The sequence below is a fragment of the Muscardinus avellanarius genome (assembly GCF_963383645.1).
Source record: "Muscardinus avellanarius genome assembly, chromosome: 13".
Lineage (NCBI taxonomy): Eukaryota > Metazoa > Chordata > Mammalia > Rodentia > Gliridae > Muscardinus > Muscardinus avellanarius.
The window spans coordinates 95,605,551-95,623,953 of NC_137799.1; the positions used below are offsets into that span (position 1 = coordinate 95,605,551).

An 18,403-nucleotide genomic window follows, 5' to 3' on the forward strand; every position below is an offset into this window, starting at 1 on the left:
TCTGAAACACTGCCAGACCCAAGCATTTCAGATAAGGGACACTTAGCCCGCTACAGGATATTAGGCCCAGAGGGAAGAGGCAGAGGGCACGTCACCCATCATCCACAGTGGCCCCTTCAAGGATTAAAAAGCCCTGGCTTTCGAAAGTTGTAAGCCACACAGTTTCTGATAATTTTGCCTCTCTCTCTCTCTCTCTCTCCCTCTCCCTCTCCTTCCCTCTCCCTCTCCCTCTCTCCCCGCGTGTGTTAGCAGGGACTGGACCCAGGGGCATTCTTCCTCTGAGCTAAACCCCAGCCCTTTTTATTTATTTTGAAACAGAGTCTCACTAAGCTACTGCACACTGGCCTTGAACCTGCAATCCTCTTCAAGAATTATCCTCCCAAGTACTGGGATTACGGCACGCACCACAGCGCCTAGCTTTTTGCCTGTGTCTTACAGGAATTTTTGTTCATGTGAGTAATGAGGTGTGATAGACAGCAGTGTGGCTCCTGCAGCCTCTACTTACAGCCCCAGCCTCCTGTGGCTGGGCGTGTGCTCCCGGCTGGTTCAGAGGCCCCTGTGCAGTAGCTGTTTTTGTACAGACACTATTGCTTTTTTCTGTGTGTAACAATCAGCCTGGCTGTGAGGATCAGGCCAGTCGGAAGTCAGTCCCTTGTGAAGACTTTTAGGATCTGAATGGCTCTGGAAGGCTACAGGGTACTGTGGGCTCCGAGGAGATGCCGGGGCTGATGGCTTTTCTTTCTTTCTTTCTTTCTTTCTTTCTTTCTTTCTTTCTTTCTTTCTTTCTTTCTTTCCTTCTTTCTTCCTTCCTTCCTTCCTTTCTTTCTTTCTTTCTTTTTTTTTTTCTGATGGTAACCTGTATATTTGTAAAGTTCATTTCCCAAAAGGAGGTTAATGCCTGAAGGGATTAGCAGTCACATTCTCCTGAAAAAAAATACATTTCCATGAGTTTGTGTTGAAAACCACCAAGAAGCACCCCTTTTTAATTTTTTTTTTTTTTTAGGGCTGAGGGTATACCTCGGAGGTAGAATATCTCAGTGTTCAATCCCCAGTAAAACACATACACACACATAAAATCAACTTGGATGCAGGCAAGGGATAAATCATGAACAAAATACTTACTATTACCTGTCATTTCCAGAGGCTTTGTTTTGTTTTCTCAGAATGGGGTTAGGTACTTGGGAAGTAGAAACTGAGTCCTGACCTTTTCTCTCTCACGGACTTCACTTCCAGTTACTTGCATGCTTACTCAGTAGTCAATAAGCTTTTACCGATTCCTGAGCCAAGGTCTTAAAAACAGCTTATGAACTTAAGCTTTTCTTGCCAACACTATTACCTTGGTAATAAATGTTCTTTTAAGATTATTTGTAAAAGTTGAACCACCCTGGCCTCGGGACCACACATTAGTGAAGGTTTGTAGGTAAGTGATATCTTTGACAGCTGTCATCTTGTACTTTGTACCAGGGAAGTCCAATCTCGTTCAGTCCTCACATTGACCTTTTGAGGAAGGTGGTTATTTTTCTTATAATATTTATTTATTTATTTATTTATTTATTTATTTATTTATTGGTGGTACTGGGGTTCCTGGAAGCCCTTCTACCTCCGGGCTACACTCCCAGACCTATTTTTACATTTTTATTTGGAAACAGGGTCTCTTAAGCCAGCACGGCTGGCTTCTAACCTGCGTGATCCTCCTGTCTCTGCCTCCCAAGCGCGGGGATTACAAGCATGCGCCACCACGGCTGGCATAATTTCTATTTTAAAATATGAACCTGAGCTAGGCATGGTGATGCATGCCTATAATCTCAGTACTTGGGAGACTGAGACAGGAGCGTCACGGGTTAGAGGACAGGCTGAGCAAGTACTGAGATTCTCATCAACCTAGTGAGTGGGACCCTTTTTCCAAATAAAAATAAACAAATAGGGTTGTGGTATAGCTTGGAGGTAGACTGCCCCTGGGTTCAATCCCCAGTACTCCCCCCACTTCCACAAAAAATGAACCTGAGTTCCAGGGCAGAGAGGAATTTGTCTAGTATCACATAGCTCTTGTGACGTAGAATTTAACTTAATTTTATACTTTTATTATACATTATAGTGAGATTCACAGTAATACAGACTTGCATGCACAAAGTACTTGGTCACCCAGGATTTTAAAACTGGATTTTCTGTTTGGGAAGATGACTCCTATACCAAAGCACACAGTTTGGTCAAAGGAACAGATTTTTTTTTCTTTTTTTTGCAGCACTGAGGATGGAACCCAGGGGCATTCTACCTCTGAGCTACACCCCCAGCTCTATTTTTTTATTCTTTATTTTGAAACAAGGTCTCAGTAAGTTGCAGAGGGCCTCACTAAGTAGCTGAGGCTGGCCGCAAACCTGCGATCCTCCTGTCTCAGCCTCCCAGGTGCTGGGATTACAAGCGTGTACCGCCATGCCCAGCTAAAACAACAGGTTTAAATTGCAGTACCAGTGATATAATCGTTAATTTCTTTTCTTTTTAATTACAGGCGACTGAATTCAACCAGTGGAAGAATGTACTGTTCATCATGCAGTTTCTTCTCTCCTGCTTTCTGGGGTAAGAAAGCAGATAAGTAGAAGGCTTGGCCGATTTGACGGGGCTCCACACAGCCCCTCTGTGTTCTGTGGGATCAAAACAAAGTCTGCGTTTGCAGAGGCAACGTAAAGTGGATAGAAGATATTTTTAAAAATTGTGTCTGCACGGGTCTTGCATAGGCTTTTATTCCTGACATTCCATAACCAATTCCAGGAACGATTTGTATCATGTTTGCAGTAACGCAGAGATGACTTGCAGTGCGCGGGATGTGCGTGGCTCTCGTAGGAGGGCCGTGAGTGCTCGTGGGTGCTGGTGTGTCCCGGAGGGCTCTGCTCCCCTGCAGAGGCGGGCAGTGGGGTCCACACCCGAGGGGCACAGCTCACAGACCGGGTCAGGCACCGAACTCCGTGTGTCTTGAGATCACGCTGACATCCCATTCTACTCTACTCTACGTGCTGCTCTTGATTCTGGAAGTCCCTCTTGAAAGGCCGTCGGCTGACACCCGGAGTTCAGTACCGCGTCTGGTCTTTGTCGCTGTAACCGTGGTTCTACCAGCAGCCTCATTCTTAGCTCCGTGCCCGCCACATCCAGCGACATTTCTGAGGACACTCCAGGGCTGCATGCTCCAACAACTATTTTTTTTTTTTTTTTTTTTTTTTTTGTGGTACTGGGGATGGAACACAGAGGCACCCCCAGCCCTTTTTTTATTTTTTATTTTGAAACAGGGTCTCACCAAGTTGTGGAGGACCTCACTAAGTAGCTGAGGCCGTCCACGAACCACAATCCTGTCTCAGCCTCTCAAATGCTGGGATCACAAGCGTGTGCTACCATGCTTGGCTAACAGCAGGGCCCGGGGGAGGGTCTGGTTCCTGTCCTGTCCTTCCTGGGGCCCTGCAGTTCCACGTGTCCCCTGCTGAGGCCCCACCCCACAGAGCTGCCACCTCGCAGTGGGGAGGGGAGGCTGGGGGTGCTCTCCAGAGCCTCTAAGACCAACGCGCCTCAGTTTCCGGGTGCTGGTTTTCCTTAGAGAGGCTCCCCAAGGGCAGAAGCAAAAGGCTGATGACCTATTGTAGTTTTCCCAATTGTTAGCTAGAAGAAACCTAAGCCATATTGTGTGTGTGTGTGTGTGTGTGTGTGTGTGTGTGTGTGTGTGTAGAGGGTACAGAGGATTAAACAACTAGGGGCATTTACCTCTGAGCTACAACCCCAACCCTATTTTATTTTTTTATTTTGAAATAAGGTCTTGCTAAGTTGCTGAGGCTGGCCTTGAACCTGCAATTCTCCGGTCTCATTCTACCAAATACTGGAATTAAGGTGTGAGCCACCATACCTAGCTCTAAAGGGTATCTTTAATTAATTAATTAATTTATTTATTTATTGTGGTACTGGGGATGGAACCCAGGGGCATTCTATCTCTGAGCTAAACCCCCATCCCTATTTTTTTATTCTTTATTTATTTTGCAGTACTGGGGATGGAACTCAGGGGCTTTCTACCTCCAAGCTATACCCCTAGCCCTAATTTTTTATTTTTGAAACAGGGTCTCACTGAGTTGCAAAGAACCTCACTAAGTAGTAGCTGAGGCTGTCCTGGAACCGCGATCCTCCTGTCTCAGTCTCCCAAAAGCTGGCATTACAAGCGTGCACCACCAAGCTCGGTTTGTTTTATTTTTGAAACAGGGTCTCACTAAATTGCAGAGGCCCTGGCTGGCCAATGCTGCGAACCTGTGATCCTTCTGTCTCAACTTCCCAAGTTCTGGGATTACAAGTGTGCCTCCATGCCCGGCAGTCTACAGTGTATTTTAAAGGCCAGAAATAAACAGAAGAGACACCCAAGTTGGGGTCTGGAAGGTCCCAGCCCAGGAGCTTCCAGCCTGTGTGGTTGGAGTGCGCCCCCTGCTGGCAAGAGGGAGACTTAGTTCTTGTTCACCGTCCTGTCAACCTCGACTTAGAATTCTGACAGTCCAAAGCTTTCAAGATCCTGTCCCCCTTTTAATTCTTATTCTTACACAGACTTCCTTGCGCAGACATGCTTGAAGCATGGACAACCATGTCGAAATGTGACTGGACAGGCAGGGCAGGCTCTCAAGCTGACTGAGTACAAAGTCTGAGCCGCCCTGGCCTCTCTGCGCCTTCCTTCCTGGGATGAGGGGCAGGACCCCCGCGGACATGGGGGCCTGTCATCCACTATCTAAGGCAGCCCAGAGACTCCCTGTGCAGCCGGCTCCAAGACAGAAAGGTGTGAGGTTCGAGTGTCTGGCTCCTTGGGGAGGGGCTCTGGTTCCTGTGGCTTGCTTTAGAGCCGGGCCTGGGGCGCACAGGTGCTGCATTGGGGTCGGAGATGGCTGCGCAGTGGCCTCTGGTCACCTGGACGCTGTGTTCAAGTTCTGCACTTGCTGGGACTCTAGGGTCACTGGAGCTGTTCATCATTGCCAGGATCGTGCCATACACCTTGGGCAAATAAGATTATATATATATATATATATATATATAATATATTATATATTTATATTATATAATACATAACATATCTTTATATAATATATAACATATAAAATATATTTTATAGTATATAAAATAATATATAACATATATTAAATAATAAATATATAATATATATTATTTGTATAATATATTATATATTTATATATAATATATATATTTTTGCAGTACTGGGGATGAGTCCAGGTGCATTCTACACCCCAATCCGATTTTTTTAAATTTTATTTTGAAACAGGGTCTCACTAAGTTGCAGAGGGCCTCACTAAGTAGCTGAGGCTGTCTGCGAACCGCGATCCTCCGGTCTCAGCCTCCCAAGTGCTGGGATGACAAGCGGGCGCCACTACACCTGACATATAAGATATTTTTAATGCCATATTTAAAAACAGGAAGAAGCCTTTGGGCAGGGTTCTGGTCTAGGGGTTCACCAAGGCACCCCGTTTCTAGGGCCCTGCAGGCCAGAACCTCCAACTGTTGTCTGAATCAATGTAGATCAAAACTTTTAATTTTTTTCTGGGCATGGTGGTGCATGCCTGTAATTCTAGTACTTGAGAGGCTAAGACAGGAATATTGCAGGTTTGAGGCCAGTTTGTGGTAACTGAGACCCTGTTTGAAAATTAAAAAGTTAAACAGGGCTAGAGGCATAGACTGGAAGCAAAACACACCTAGGTTCAATCCCCGGTACTGTATACACGCTTGCACACAAAACACACACAAAAGTATATATTCAAGTGTATGCAAAGACATAATAATTTAAAAATACAGAAAGTCAGAAAGTTACTAACAGGCCCCATTAAGATGTCTGACAATGCCGGGCGTGGTGGCGCACGCTTGTAATCCCCGCGCTTGGGAGGCAGAGACAGGAGGATCGCGCAGGTTCGAAGCCAGCCGCGCGCGCTGGCTTAGGAGACCCTGTTTCCAAATAAAAAAATGTAAAAAATAGGTCTGGGAGTGTAGCCTGGAGGTAGAAGGGCTTCCAGGAACCCCAGTACCACCAAAAAAAAAAAAAAAAAAAAAAAAGATGTCTGACAACAATGCACCATTAAAAAATAAACAAGGCCGGGCGTGGTGGCGCACGCTTGTAATCCCCGCGCTTGGGAGGCAGAGACAGGAGGATCGCGCAGGTTCGAAGCCAGCCGTGCGCGCTGGCTTAGGAGACCCTGTTTCCAAATTTAAAAAATGTAAAAATAGGTCTGGGAGTGTAGCCTGGAGGTAGAAGGGCTTCCAGGAACCCCAGTACCACCTAAATAAATAAATAAATAAATAAACAAACAATACATTTTGCTAAGAAGGAATTGAAATATAAGATCTACAAGGCAAAAGAGTTATATGTTAGCAATACTTTAAAATGTCTTTGCATTTTTTAAATCCACAGGTGTTAAAATCAAAAGGGCTGGAATGTAAGGTTGGGCATTTGGTTGTTCCAAGTGGTGTGGCCGGGCGTGGGGCACACACTTGCAGTCTCAGTACTTGGGAGGTTGAGACAAGAGGATCGCAGGTTTGCAGCCAGCCTCAGCTACTTAGCGAGGCCCTCTGTAACTTAGTGAGACCGTTTCAAAATAAAGAATAAAAGCCGGGCGTGGTGGCGCACGCTTGTAATCCCCGCGCTTGGGAGGCTGAGACAGGAGGATCGCACAGGTTCGAAGCCAGCCTCAGCTACTTAGTGAGGCTCTCAGCAACTTAGTGAGACCCTGTTTCCAAATAAAATATAAAAAAGGTCTGGGAGTGTAGCCTGGAGGTAGAAAGCCTCTGGGTTCCACCCCCAGTACCACCAAAAATAAATAAATAAATAAATAAAAAATAGGTAGTTTTGGGGATTAGTTCAGAGGTAGAATTCCCCCGGGTTCAATCCCTGGCACCTTAATAAAACAAAACCCAAAAACACAAGTGGCGTGGTCTTCCTCGTGGGGGACAGCGAAAGTGTTTTCAGCTTAAAGTCTTGAGCTTACCGAATACATGGCACAAGTGCTTATTTGCATGTAGAAATAGGTTCTTTTCCCTTCCAGTGTGTAGAATAATTTGACTTAGTTTCCTTCCAAATATAGAGCGATACCTGCCTGCTTTTTTAAAGTGTTTACTGCTGTCACTATTTAATTAGAATGTATTAAATGAAAAAAAAATAGGTTCTTTCTGTCTCTTTTTTCTTTCTTTTCTTATTTTCTCAATCTCTCTCTCTCTCTCTCTCTCTCTGTTACTGGAGATTGAACCCAGGGTGGTTCTATCTTGAGGTAATTCCCCAGCCCTTTTTAATTTTTCTTTTGAAACAGTTTCACTAATCAGCTGAGAGTGAAGTTCGGAGCCTATCCTTGAACCTGTGATCCTCCTGTCTCAGCTTCCCAAGTACTGAGATTGCAGCCGTCTGCCCACCAAGCCTGGATAGATTGTTTCTTTAAAAATAATTTTACTGAAGCCTGGCATGGTGGTGCACTTTTGAAATCCCAGTATTAGGGAGGCTGAGACAGGAGGATCGGGGTTCGCAGACAGCCTCAGCTACTTAGTGATGCCCTCTGCAACTCAGTGAGACCCTGTTTCAAAATAAAGAATAAAAAAATAGAGCTGGGGGTGTATCTCGGAGGTAGAATGCCCCTGGGTTCCATCCCGAGTACCGGAAAAAAAAAAAAATTTTTTTTTTAACTGTATTACTTTGGTCCTGGTAGTTTTACTTGCTCTCTGGGGACATCTAGTGGACATGTTGAGAAGTGCATCCTCCTTGTCACTAAGGTATTTGCTGTTGGTCCCTGCGGAGAACGTCTCCTCCTGCTCAGCGCACATTCCCGATAGATGTATCCTGGGACCTTAGGTCTGTCGCTGCAGATTCTGAACGCAAGCCAGGGTGGTTTCATTAAGATGTGCATGGTCTCCAGTGTTGTGTGATTGGAACCCTGGAGTGGGATGATTGTACTGGAGACTGAACCCAGGGGCATTCTACCTCTGAGCTACACCCACAGCCCTTTATTTATTTATTATTATTATTTTTGCAGTACTCGGGATGGAACCCGGGGACGTTCTACCTCTGAGCTATACCCCCAGCCCTATTTTTTATTCTTTATTTTGAAACAGGGCCTCACTAAGTAGCTGAGGCTGTCCTTGAACCTCAATCCTCCCGTCTCAGCCTCCCAAATGCTGGGATAACAAGTGTGTGCCTGGCTACCCTCAGCCCTCTTTAACTTTTGTTTGAAACAGGATCTCCCTGGCTTGTGGAGAGCCACACTGAGTAGCTGAGGCTGACCACAAACCTGCGATCCTCCTGTCTCAGTCTCCCAAGTGCTGGGGTTACAGGCATACACCATCACACCTGGCAATATTAAATGTTTTAAACTGAATTTACAAAAGTTTCTAGTAACCTGCTGGTTTTTCTTTGTCTATTCCAAACTCTGAGGCTCACTAGCAAAGCTAATTTACACACGTTAAGCAGCTTTCTGAAATCTAAGCAAACCAAGCTCAGAAATGTGGTCAATCAGCTTTCTGTTTTTGTCGTGCTGAGGCTTGAACCCAGGACCCCGAGAAGGGTAGGCAAGTGTTCTACCACGGAGCTACACCCTCAGCCTGTCAATTAGCTATTTTGTGTGTGTGATGCTGGGGCCTGAACCCAGGGGTATTCTACCTCTGAGCTACATCCCCAGTCCTATTTTTGATTAATTTTGAAACAGGGTCTGATTTGTGGAGGGCCTTGCTAAGTTGCTGGGGCTGGCCACAAACCTATGATCCTCATGTCTCAGCCTCCCAAGTACTGGGATTGGGTCCGTCAATCAGCTTTTTAAGAAAATATTTAGCCGGGTGTGGTGGCGCACGCTTGTCATCCCAGCATTCGGGAGGCTGAGACAGGAGGATCGCGGTTCGTGGACAGCCTCAGCTACTTAGCGAGGCCCTTTGCAACTCAGTGAGAACCTGTTTCAAAACTAGAATAATAAAAATTAGGGCTGGGGTGTAGCGCAGAGGTCGAATGCCGCTGGGTTCCATCCCCAGTGCTGCAAAAGAAAATATTTAAATGACTGTGTATAGCCCCCTCACACTCTTGGTCCTTTCAAACTAAAGTTGCAGTCTATTATCAGTTACATATTGCAAATTAAAATGAAACTTAAGCTTGCCAAATTTTGACAGAACTTAAGTTTGTAATTAATTGCTTAACTCAACATAAAGCTTTCTGTTCTCTCTTTCCCTCCCTCCCTCCCCCTCTCCCCCTCTATTTCTCATTTCTTTCCTTCTACCATCCATAGTAGTGAACTCACTCAGGCCAAGAGTTCACCTGCTGAGGGCTTGTGATCCCGGTTCTCTAGGGAAGTCAGAGACCTGAGCTTGTTCTTGGGACTGTTAGACTCTAGCAGGAGTGTGCACTGGGCCCAGGTGCACCAAGCTCTTTCCTAGAATCAAATTCGCTTTGGTCTACTAATGGACCATCCAGGCTCATGTTTGGTATTAATGGAGGATCCAGGCTCATGTTTGGTACCTAGGATTTAGCTCGACAAACCCAAGATTGTAATCCCTTTGGACACTTGTTCTGATTTGGATGGGTGGGATTTTGCACCCAGTATTTGCTAAGAAAGAACTTACTTCTGACTGGATTCTACATTCTTTTTCCTGTGTATATATGTTTTCTTACCTGATGCTTGGTTATAATGCTGCAGTCATTTTATTGGCAAGTGGTGTCAGTGTTACCGTTCATGTTACATGTCTGCATTGACCTTGGCAGCAGGCTACAGGTGAATCACTGACAGGTGGAATCCAGTAGGTCTGGGAGTATAGCCTGGAGGTAGAAGTCCCTGGATTCCACCCCCAGTACCCCCACCACCCCAAAATGTTAATGGGAGATGCACAGAAAATGAGAAGGGAAATTGAAGGCCTGACGCCCAGGGCGCCATCTTCCTGTAACAGTCCAGTAACAAGCTGTGGGTAGAAGCTTCTGGGGCGGTTCCCTGTTCCCTGGCCTGTTTCGAGAACCTGTGCCTGGCCTCAGCCCTGCTCCCCTCCCTCAGGTTTCTGCTGATGTACTCCACCGTCCTGTGCAGCTACTACAACTCGGCCCTGACTACCGCGGTGGTCGGAGCCATCAAGGTAAGCGGGAGGAGCCCATGGCGGAGCTGGATAGGGATTGAACCAGACCCACCACAGAAGCGTTCCATCCAGCCGCTGTGGTGGGAAGAGATGTAGGAGGAGGCTGGTTTTAGCTGGGCGTGGGTGAACGCTTCTTATTTCTAATTCCCCAGTGCATGAAGCTTGGGAGGCGGAGACAGGAGGATCGCGCAGGTTCGAAGCCAGCCGCGCTGGCTTAAGAGACCCTGTTTCCAAATAAAAATATAAAATAGGTCTGGGAGTGTAGCCCGGAGGTAGAAGGGTATCCAGGAACCCCAGTACCACCAAAAAAACCAACCAAACAAACAAACAAACAAAAAACCCCCAAACAACAAAACAACAAAAAGCAAAACAAAAACACAAACCCAAAACAAAACAAAAACACACACCGAACACACGGGTGGAGGGGTTCCTGACTCCCCCCATGTCGCTTGTTTACCACTCACGTGACCGCGCGGGAGGAAGCCTGCCCGCCCAGCAGACCTGTCTGCTGCCTCTTCACCATCCACTGGATAGAGAACTGCTTGCAGTTTATAATATGTCCCTACTCTGTTAGACTTCGGGCCCTTATGACTCAGAAGCACCACCAGTGATGGCAAACTGATTACAACTCAAAAACGCTTTAGTCTTTTGATTGGAACAGGGGCTTGTGAAGAAGGCGGTTTTCTGCTTCTTTTGGTGTTTGACTTTTTTGCTGCTGGGGATCGAACCCCAGGAGCATGGCACCTTTGAGCTACAGCCCTGCACTTAACATTTTTTATATTGGAACAGGGTCTTCCTATGTTACTGTGCACTGCTTCGAACTTAAAATCCTTGTGTCTCCGCGTCCTGTGTACTGGGATTACTGGCAGGCACCCCGCACCCAACTAGTGTCCCGTCCTTATATCATCATTTAATTTCTTTATAAAGTCACATGTAACTCATTTATGTATTTATTTTTCTAATTAAAAAATTTTTATTGGTGCATTACATTCATACATCATATTGGGGTAAAGAACTTGTGTGTACATACATGTACACATCACTGATTTAGCCCCTACCCAATTCCCACCCCATTCCCTCCCCGTCCCTCCTTCCCTTGCTCGGCTTAGTGGTTGACTTTGATATGTTTAAGTACATTGTGTGTTTTAGAGATTTTCCTCTTCCCCACTCCTTTCTCCTCCTTTAGGTTGTCTTGTTTGCTCCTCTATAGGATTTCCTCTTTCAAGAGTTCCTCCTATGACCCATTTCTCCCTAGCTCTCACATATTAGGGAAAGCATCTGATTTCTTATTTTTTGTGACTGACTAATCTCACTTAGCATAATGTCCTCCAGTTCCATCCATTTCCCTGAAAATGGTGTAATTGAGTTTTTTTTAATGGCTGAGTAAAATTCCATTGTGTACATATCCCACAGTTGTGTAATCCATTTATCTGTTGATGGTATTTATTTATTTTTAACTCATATATTCAATATCCGTGAACATCTGTTCTCTTACAAGTCTCTATGAAAAGTAAAATGTCTAGTTTCAAATTTTACCATGTCTGTGTGTTTTCCCTAAGATCTTTGACTGTGTGTGTGTGTGTGTGTGTGTGTGTGTGTGTGTGTGTGTGATATTGGGAATGGAAACCAGGGACATTCTACCTCTGAGCCATATCCCCAGCCCTATTTTATTCTTTTTTATTTCAAAACAATGTCTCACTAAGAGGGCCTCACTAAGTAGCCGAGGCTGACCAAGAACCTGTGATCCTCCTGTCTTGCCTCCCAGGTACTGAGATTGCAAGCCTGTGCCACTACACCTGGTTAATACTTGACTTCTAAGGACAAATCCTCTCTCTCTGTCTTTATAGAATGTATCAGTCGCCTACATTGGAATGTTAGTTGGTGGAGACTACATCTTTTCCCTGTTAAACTTTGTGGGACTAAATATTTGGTGAGTGACATTTTAAAATGAATTCATTTTAGTAAAATAATAATTTTAATGTGATTAATATGTCATAATCAAAAGTGCAAAGAGAAATGTTACATTTTCAGCCAGGAGACATTTTGACAGAGCTTATAAAATAATTTTACGTAATACATCACACTCATCCACTCAGGTCCTTTTTTCCCTTTGTGGTACTGGAGATTGAACCCGGGAGCATTCTACGTCTGAGCTACACCCCCGGCCCTACTTGGGACCTTGACTTGCTAAGTAGCCGAGGCTGGCTGCGAACCTGCGATCCTCCTGTCTCAGTCTCTTGGGTACTAGGATTACGGACCTGAGTCATCACGCCCGACTCCCCTCTGGTTTTAAAATTTTATTTGTGTGGTATGGGGATGGAAACCAGGGCCTCACGCAGGCTAGCAAGCGTTCCACCACGGAGCTACTCCCCCAGCCCCAGTCCTTCCATTTTATTTATTTATTTATTTTTGTTGGTACTGGGGTTCCTGGAAGCCCTTCTACCTCCGGGCTATACTCCCAGACCTATTTTATATTTTTATTTGGAAACAGGGTCTCTTAAGCCAGCGCGGCTGGCTTCGAACTTGTGCATCCTCCTGTCTCCGCCTCCCAAGCGCGGGGATGACAAGCGTGTGCCACCACGCCCGGTCAGTCCCTCTATTTTTATGGCAGAATTCCTCACTCGTGTACTCATGGGCAGTTCACAGGGCTGGGATTCATTTCTCTTCATGCATCTTCCTCACAGAGGTCTTCTTATTTATGTCTTCTTCCTGCCAAGTGGGCCTCACTAACATGTGCCCGCCCTCCCCCTCCCTCCCTTCCTTCGTTGTACCAGGAATTGAACCCAGGGGTGTTCTACCTCTGAGCTACACCCCCAGCCCTATTTATTTTTTAATTTTGAATCAGGGTCTCACTAAGTTGCTGAGACTGGCCTCGAACTTGTGCTCCTCCCTGTCTCGGCCTCCGAAGCACAGGCATGTGCACCACCACGCCCAGCTTACACGGGCCCTTTCAGAGTGTCATACTTCAAAGGGCCACACATTCAGGGTACCCTGAGGGATCAGGTAGGATACTTTGGAAAGGCATTTTGAGCTGGGTGTGATGGCACACACCTGTAATCTCAGTACACGGGAAGCTGAGACAGGAGGATCGCAGGTTCGCGGCCAGCCTCGGCAATTTAGCAAGACCCTAATTAAAAAAAAAAAAAAAAAAGAAAGAAAAAAAAACCCACTGGGTGTGTAGTTTGGAAATAGAATGCCCTTGAGTTAATTCCCCAATACCACAAAAACAAAGCAACAAACACATCAAGAATTTACCATCCAAGCTGGGCGTGGTGGTGCACGCTTGTAATCCCAACATTTGGGAGGCTGAGACAGGAGGATCGCAATTTGAGGACAGCCTCATTTACTTAGCTAGGCCCTTTGCAGCTCAGTGAGACCCTGTCTCAAAATAAAGAATAAGCCGGGCGTGGTGGCGCACACTTGTAATTCCAGCGCTTGGGAGGCCGAGAAAGAAGGATTGCACAAGTTCGAAGCCAGCCTCAGCTACTAAGTGAGGCTCTCAGCAACTCAGTGAGACCTTGTTTCCAAAAAAGTATAAAACAGATCTGGTAATCTAGCCCGGAGGTAGAAGAGCTCCACCCCCAGTACCACAAGAAAAAAAAAAAAAAAAAGAATAAAAAGTAGGGCTGGGGATGTAGCTTGGAGGTAGAATGTCCCTGGGTTCTATCCCCAGTACTGAAAACAAAAACAAAAACAAAAACAAAACTTACCTTTATTATGAGGTTCTCTATTAGATTTGATTACTCTTTTTTCTTCCTCCAAAGGTTTGTAAATAAGAGGAGAAATTCTCATCAAGTAATCCACAAACTTGAGGAACGCTTCCAGAGAGCTGGATATTTATTCCAAATTAAGCTGTCTCTGTTTATAGAGGAGCGGCAGTGTGGATTCCAGTTACTTATTTTCACTTTTCTGTTCTCTCCCGTCAGCATGGCAGGCGGCCTGAGATACTCCTTCTTAACACTTAGAAGCCAGGCAACCCCTAAGCAGCCTGTGGATGAAGAAGCTGTCCCCCCGGACTTGAAGAGTTAGATCTGCAAGCGTGGACCAGGCCATCCTAGCGGGACTTTGAGGCCGAGGTTTCCTGCCTGGGCCACCCAGCCCTGGCCAGAGCTGCAGTTGAAATGTCTGAAAAATGCAGAACACTACCTCACCTGCCCAGAGACCGAGCAGGACCGAGCAGCCCAGGCCTCTGGGCCACAGGCCGGGCGGGGCTGCCTGCCTGGCCCGCAGGTGTCACCTGCCCGGGGAAGAGGTGGGCTGGCCTTAATTTCAGAGGTCGGTCAGGACATTTTCCCTCCCAGTTTAAGCAAATCTATTTTAATATAAAGTTAGCCAATTAATACCAAGGAAGTTATTTGTTAGTGTGGATTTAAGCTCTGCTGATATCTTTTCCTAATCACCAAAATAAAATAAAAAGCCACTTTATATATGCCTCATACTGTGATATTACTGTAGACAGACGGATATTACTGAAGGAATTCCCTTTCCCTCCCCCAGCCAGGTGCAATGCAGGTGTAGGAGCCAGGGGAGTCTCTACCCCAACCCGCCACAGTTAAGGTCTGCCCACACAAGCTGGAAATAGAGTAACAGGAGAAAAAGTAGAGTTTGAACCTAGGGGCATTCTACCTCTGAGCTACATCCCCAGTCCTATTTAATTTTTTTTTTTTTTTTTGAAGCAGGGTCTCACTAGGTTGATGACAGTCTCCCTATATTGCCGAGGTTGGCCTTGAACTTGCGATCCTTCTGTCTCAGCCTCCCAAGTACTGGGATTACAGGCATTCACCACCACACCTGGCTCATCCTAACCCTTTTTAAGTGCACAGTTCAGTACTATTAAGTATATTTCCATTGTCATGCAATTAATCTCCAGAACTTTTTTGTCTTGTAAAACTAAAACCCTGTACCCAAGCTGGGTGTGGTGGCACACACTTGTAATCTCAACATTTGGGAGGCCGAGATAGGAGGATTGCACAGGTTTGAAGCCAGCCTCAGCTACTTAGGCCCTTTGCAACTCAGTGAGACCCTGTTACAAAATGAAGAATAAAAATATAGGGCCGAGGGTATTGCTCAGAGGAAGAATGCCCCTGGGTTCCACCCCCAGTACCAAAGAAACCCCCTATGCCCGTTACAACCCAGGTTTCCCTTCCCTCCAGCTCCCCGCAGCCAGCACCCTGCTCTCTGTCTCTGTGAACCTGACTGCTTAATAAGATACCTGATGTAAGCGGCATCTTACAGGATTTCTTTTTGTAACTGGTTTATCTCACTTAATAAAATATCCCCAAGGTTTAATAACACAGCATCTGTCAGAATTTCCTTCTTTTTTTTTTTTTTTTTTTTTTTTTTTTAGTACTGGGGATGGAACCCAGGTCGTTCTACCTCTGAGCTACACCCCAGCCCTATATTTTACTCATTATTTTGAAACCGGGTCTCACTGAGTTGCAGAGGGCCTCACTAAGTAGCTGAGGCTGTCCGGGAACCGCGATCCTCTGGTCCCAGCCTCCTGAGTGCTGGGATTACAGGCATCCGCCACCACGCCTGGCCTTATCTGAAGTTTTTAAACTTTAAATAACAAATGCACTTTTACTTAATCTCAGTTAAAAACTGTGTAGGGAGGGTGAGTAATCAGTTCTGCCCCTGCTAGTCAGGGCCACATCTGGAGAGCCTTGAGGAGCTAGGCTGGCCCCATATTTTCACTCTTTTTACCTCCTCCTCAGTATTTAAAAAAAAAAGTCAAGGCGGCGTATCATCTTCGTTAAGAGTGTGGCTGGCAACCAGATTCAGTCTCTGGCACCCGTGTTTACCCAGCTCTCCTGCCCTGTCGATGTGCGCGTCCATGGCACTCTCCGTGATGCCAGCACCCGCTGAGCCCGGCACCCGGCCGCTGTGCATTTGTGGCTCACGGCGCCTGTTGGTAGTGGCTGCAGGTGAACCGCAGCCATCATGGCTGGCTGGGTCCCGAGGGGCTCAACTTCCTCAGCAGCCCGGTCAGAGTCGGCCTGAGACACGCTGGCGGGGTTTCGAGGGTTCCCAGAGTCCACGCAGGAGGGCATCTGAAGCCTTTTATTTCTTATTTCCCTCAAGCTTCCACATAGAAGAGAAAACATAACTCTCGACTTTCTGCGCCTGGCGGATCTCACTCAGCATAGTACTCAGAAGGGGAGAAAGTCTTTGCCAGCTACTTCTCTGATAAAAGTACTGAGATCTAGGATATCTAAAGAACTTAACAACTTAACACTAAAAAATAATCGAAAATGGGCAATCGAACTGAATAAACACTTACCAAAACAAGAAATACAGATAGCTAGTAAGTATGAAAAAATGTTCAGCATTGCTAGCAACCAGGGACATGCGAGTCAAGCTACACTGAGATTCCATCTAACTCCAGTTAGAATGGGGGTCATCAAGGGTACAAGCCACTGCCGGCGCGGTGGGCACGCTTGTCATCCCAGCATTCGGGAGGCTGAGACCGGAGGATCGCGGTCTGCGGACAGCCTCAGCTGCTTAGTGAGGCCCTCTGCAACTCAGTGAGGCCCTGTTTCAAAATAAAAAATAAAAATAGGGCAGGGGGTGTAGCTCGGAGGTCAAATGCCCCTGGGTTCCGTCCCCAAACCCACAAAAACAAAAAACAAAACAACAATAAAAAAAACAAGCAATAATGAATGCTGGTGAAAATGTGGAGAAACGGGGCCCTCTCTACACTCCTGGGGGGACTGCAAGTTAGTACAACCACCATGGAGATCAGGTGGAGGTTTCTCAAAAGATGAGGAAGGGAACCGCCATCTGACCCAGGCATACCGCTCCTGGGTATCCAAAAGAAAGTCAGACGCCTGGAGTGATACACGCACACCCAAGCTTATCACGGCACAAAATACCATACCCGAATTGTGGAGCCAACCTAGGTGCCAGTCAAAAGATGAATGGATAATGAAAATGTGGTCCATACATACACACAAAGGACTTCCAGTCAGCCATTGACAAAAACATAGTTATGTCATTTGCAGGAAAACGGATGGCGCTAGAGAGTATTTTACTAAGTGAGATCCGCCAGTCTCCTTTGTCCATTTTTTTTTTTTTTTTTTTGTAGTACTGGGGATGGAACACAGGGGCCTTCTACCTCCGGGATACACCTCAGACTTATTTTTTTAAAAAATATTTTATTTGGAAACAGGGTCTCACTAAGCTGCTGAGGCTGGCTTTGAACCTGTGACCCTCCTGCCTCGGCCTCCCACGTACTGGAATTACAAGTGTGCACCACCACGCCTAGCTCTTTTGTCCATTTCATTTATTTATTTATTTATTTATTTATTTATTTATTTATTTATTTATTTATTTATTTGCAATACTAGGGGTGGAACCCAGGGGCATTCTACCTCCGAGCTACATCCCCAGCCCAATTTTTTATTCTTTATTTTGAAACAGGCTCTCACTGAGTTGCAGAGGGCCTCACTAAGTAGCTGAGGCTGTCCAGGAATTCGGATCCTCCCGTCTCAGCCTCCCGAGTGCTGGGATCACAAGTGCGCCCACCACGCCCGGCTTCTTTCTCCATTTTTAAATCATATTGTTTTGTTGCTGTCAAGTTGAGGTCTTTGTTTCTGTTTACTTTTAAAAGGCTTCTAAGCTGGGCATAGTGGTGCACACTTGTCATCCCAGCACTTGGGAGGCTGAGACAGGAGGATCACAGGTTCGCAGCCAGCCTCAGCTACTTAGTGAGGCCCTCGGCAACACAGTGAGACCCTGTTTCAGAAAAAGAAGAAAAAATAGGGCTGGGGGTGTCGCTCAGCAGTAGAATGCCCCCGCGTTCAATATCCAGTACCGTGCACACACACATTTTTTTATCTCTCGTTTTTTATTCTTGGGATTCTTAAAGGAAGAGGATTTTAAGATTTGCTGCTTTCCTCCAGGTGTGGCCAGCAGAGGGCGCCCTGGGAGCAGCACAGCGCTGTCGCTGGGTTGAAAGTGAAGACGTGGTGTCAATGAGCAGGGCAGAGGGGTCTTGGATACAGCTTGGAATTAAAGTTTGTTGGATGCAGAGAGGTGGAACAGAGGGGCCCATGTGTCTGGAGGATACTGAAGAAAAAATGAAGGCCAACGACCCAGCATCCAGATTCCTTTTTTCTCAGAAACATCACAAAAGCCAGATATAGTGACACATGCCTGTAATCTCAGTACTTGGGAGGCTGAGACAGGAGGATCTCAGGGTTGGAGGCCAGCTTCAGCAACTTATCAAGACCTTCAGCAATTTAGTGAGACCCTGTTTCAAAGTAAAAAATAAGGCCAGGAGTGTTGGTGCATGACTGTAATC

General features: G+C 46.1%; 1 protein-coding gene across 1 annotated transcript in view; it reads left to right on the forward strand.

Annotated features, from left to right (window-relative positions):
* The window catches only part of SLC35D2 (solute carrier family 35 member D2), a gene marked incomplete at both ends in the record, with an annotated part of 45,187 nt that extends 31,057 nt beyond the window's left edge, over positions 1-14,130 (forward strand). The window contains 4 exons of the mRNA XM_080709019.1: positions 2,507-2,574; positions 10,023-10,101; positions 11,949-12,031; positions 14,028-14,130. Coding sequence (XP_080565145.1) covers positions 2,507-2,574; positions 10,023-10,101; positions 11,949-12,031; positions 14,028-14,130 — 333 coding nt within the window. The remainder of the gene's footprint in view (positions 1-2,506; positions 2,575-10,022; positions 10,102-11,948; positions 12,032-14,027) is intronic.
* Between the last annotated feature and the right edge of the window lie 4,273 nt (positions 14,131-18,403).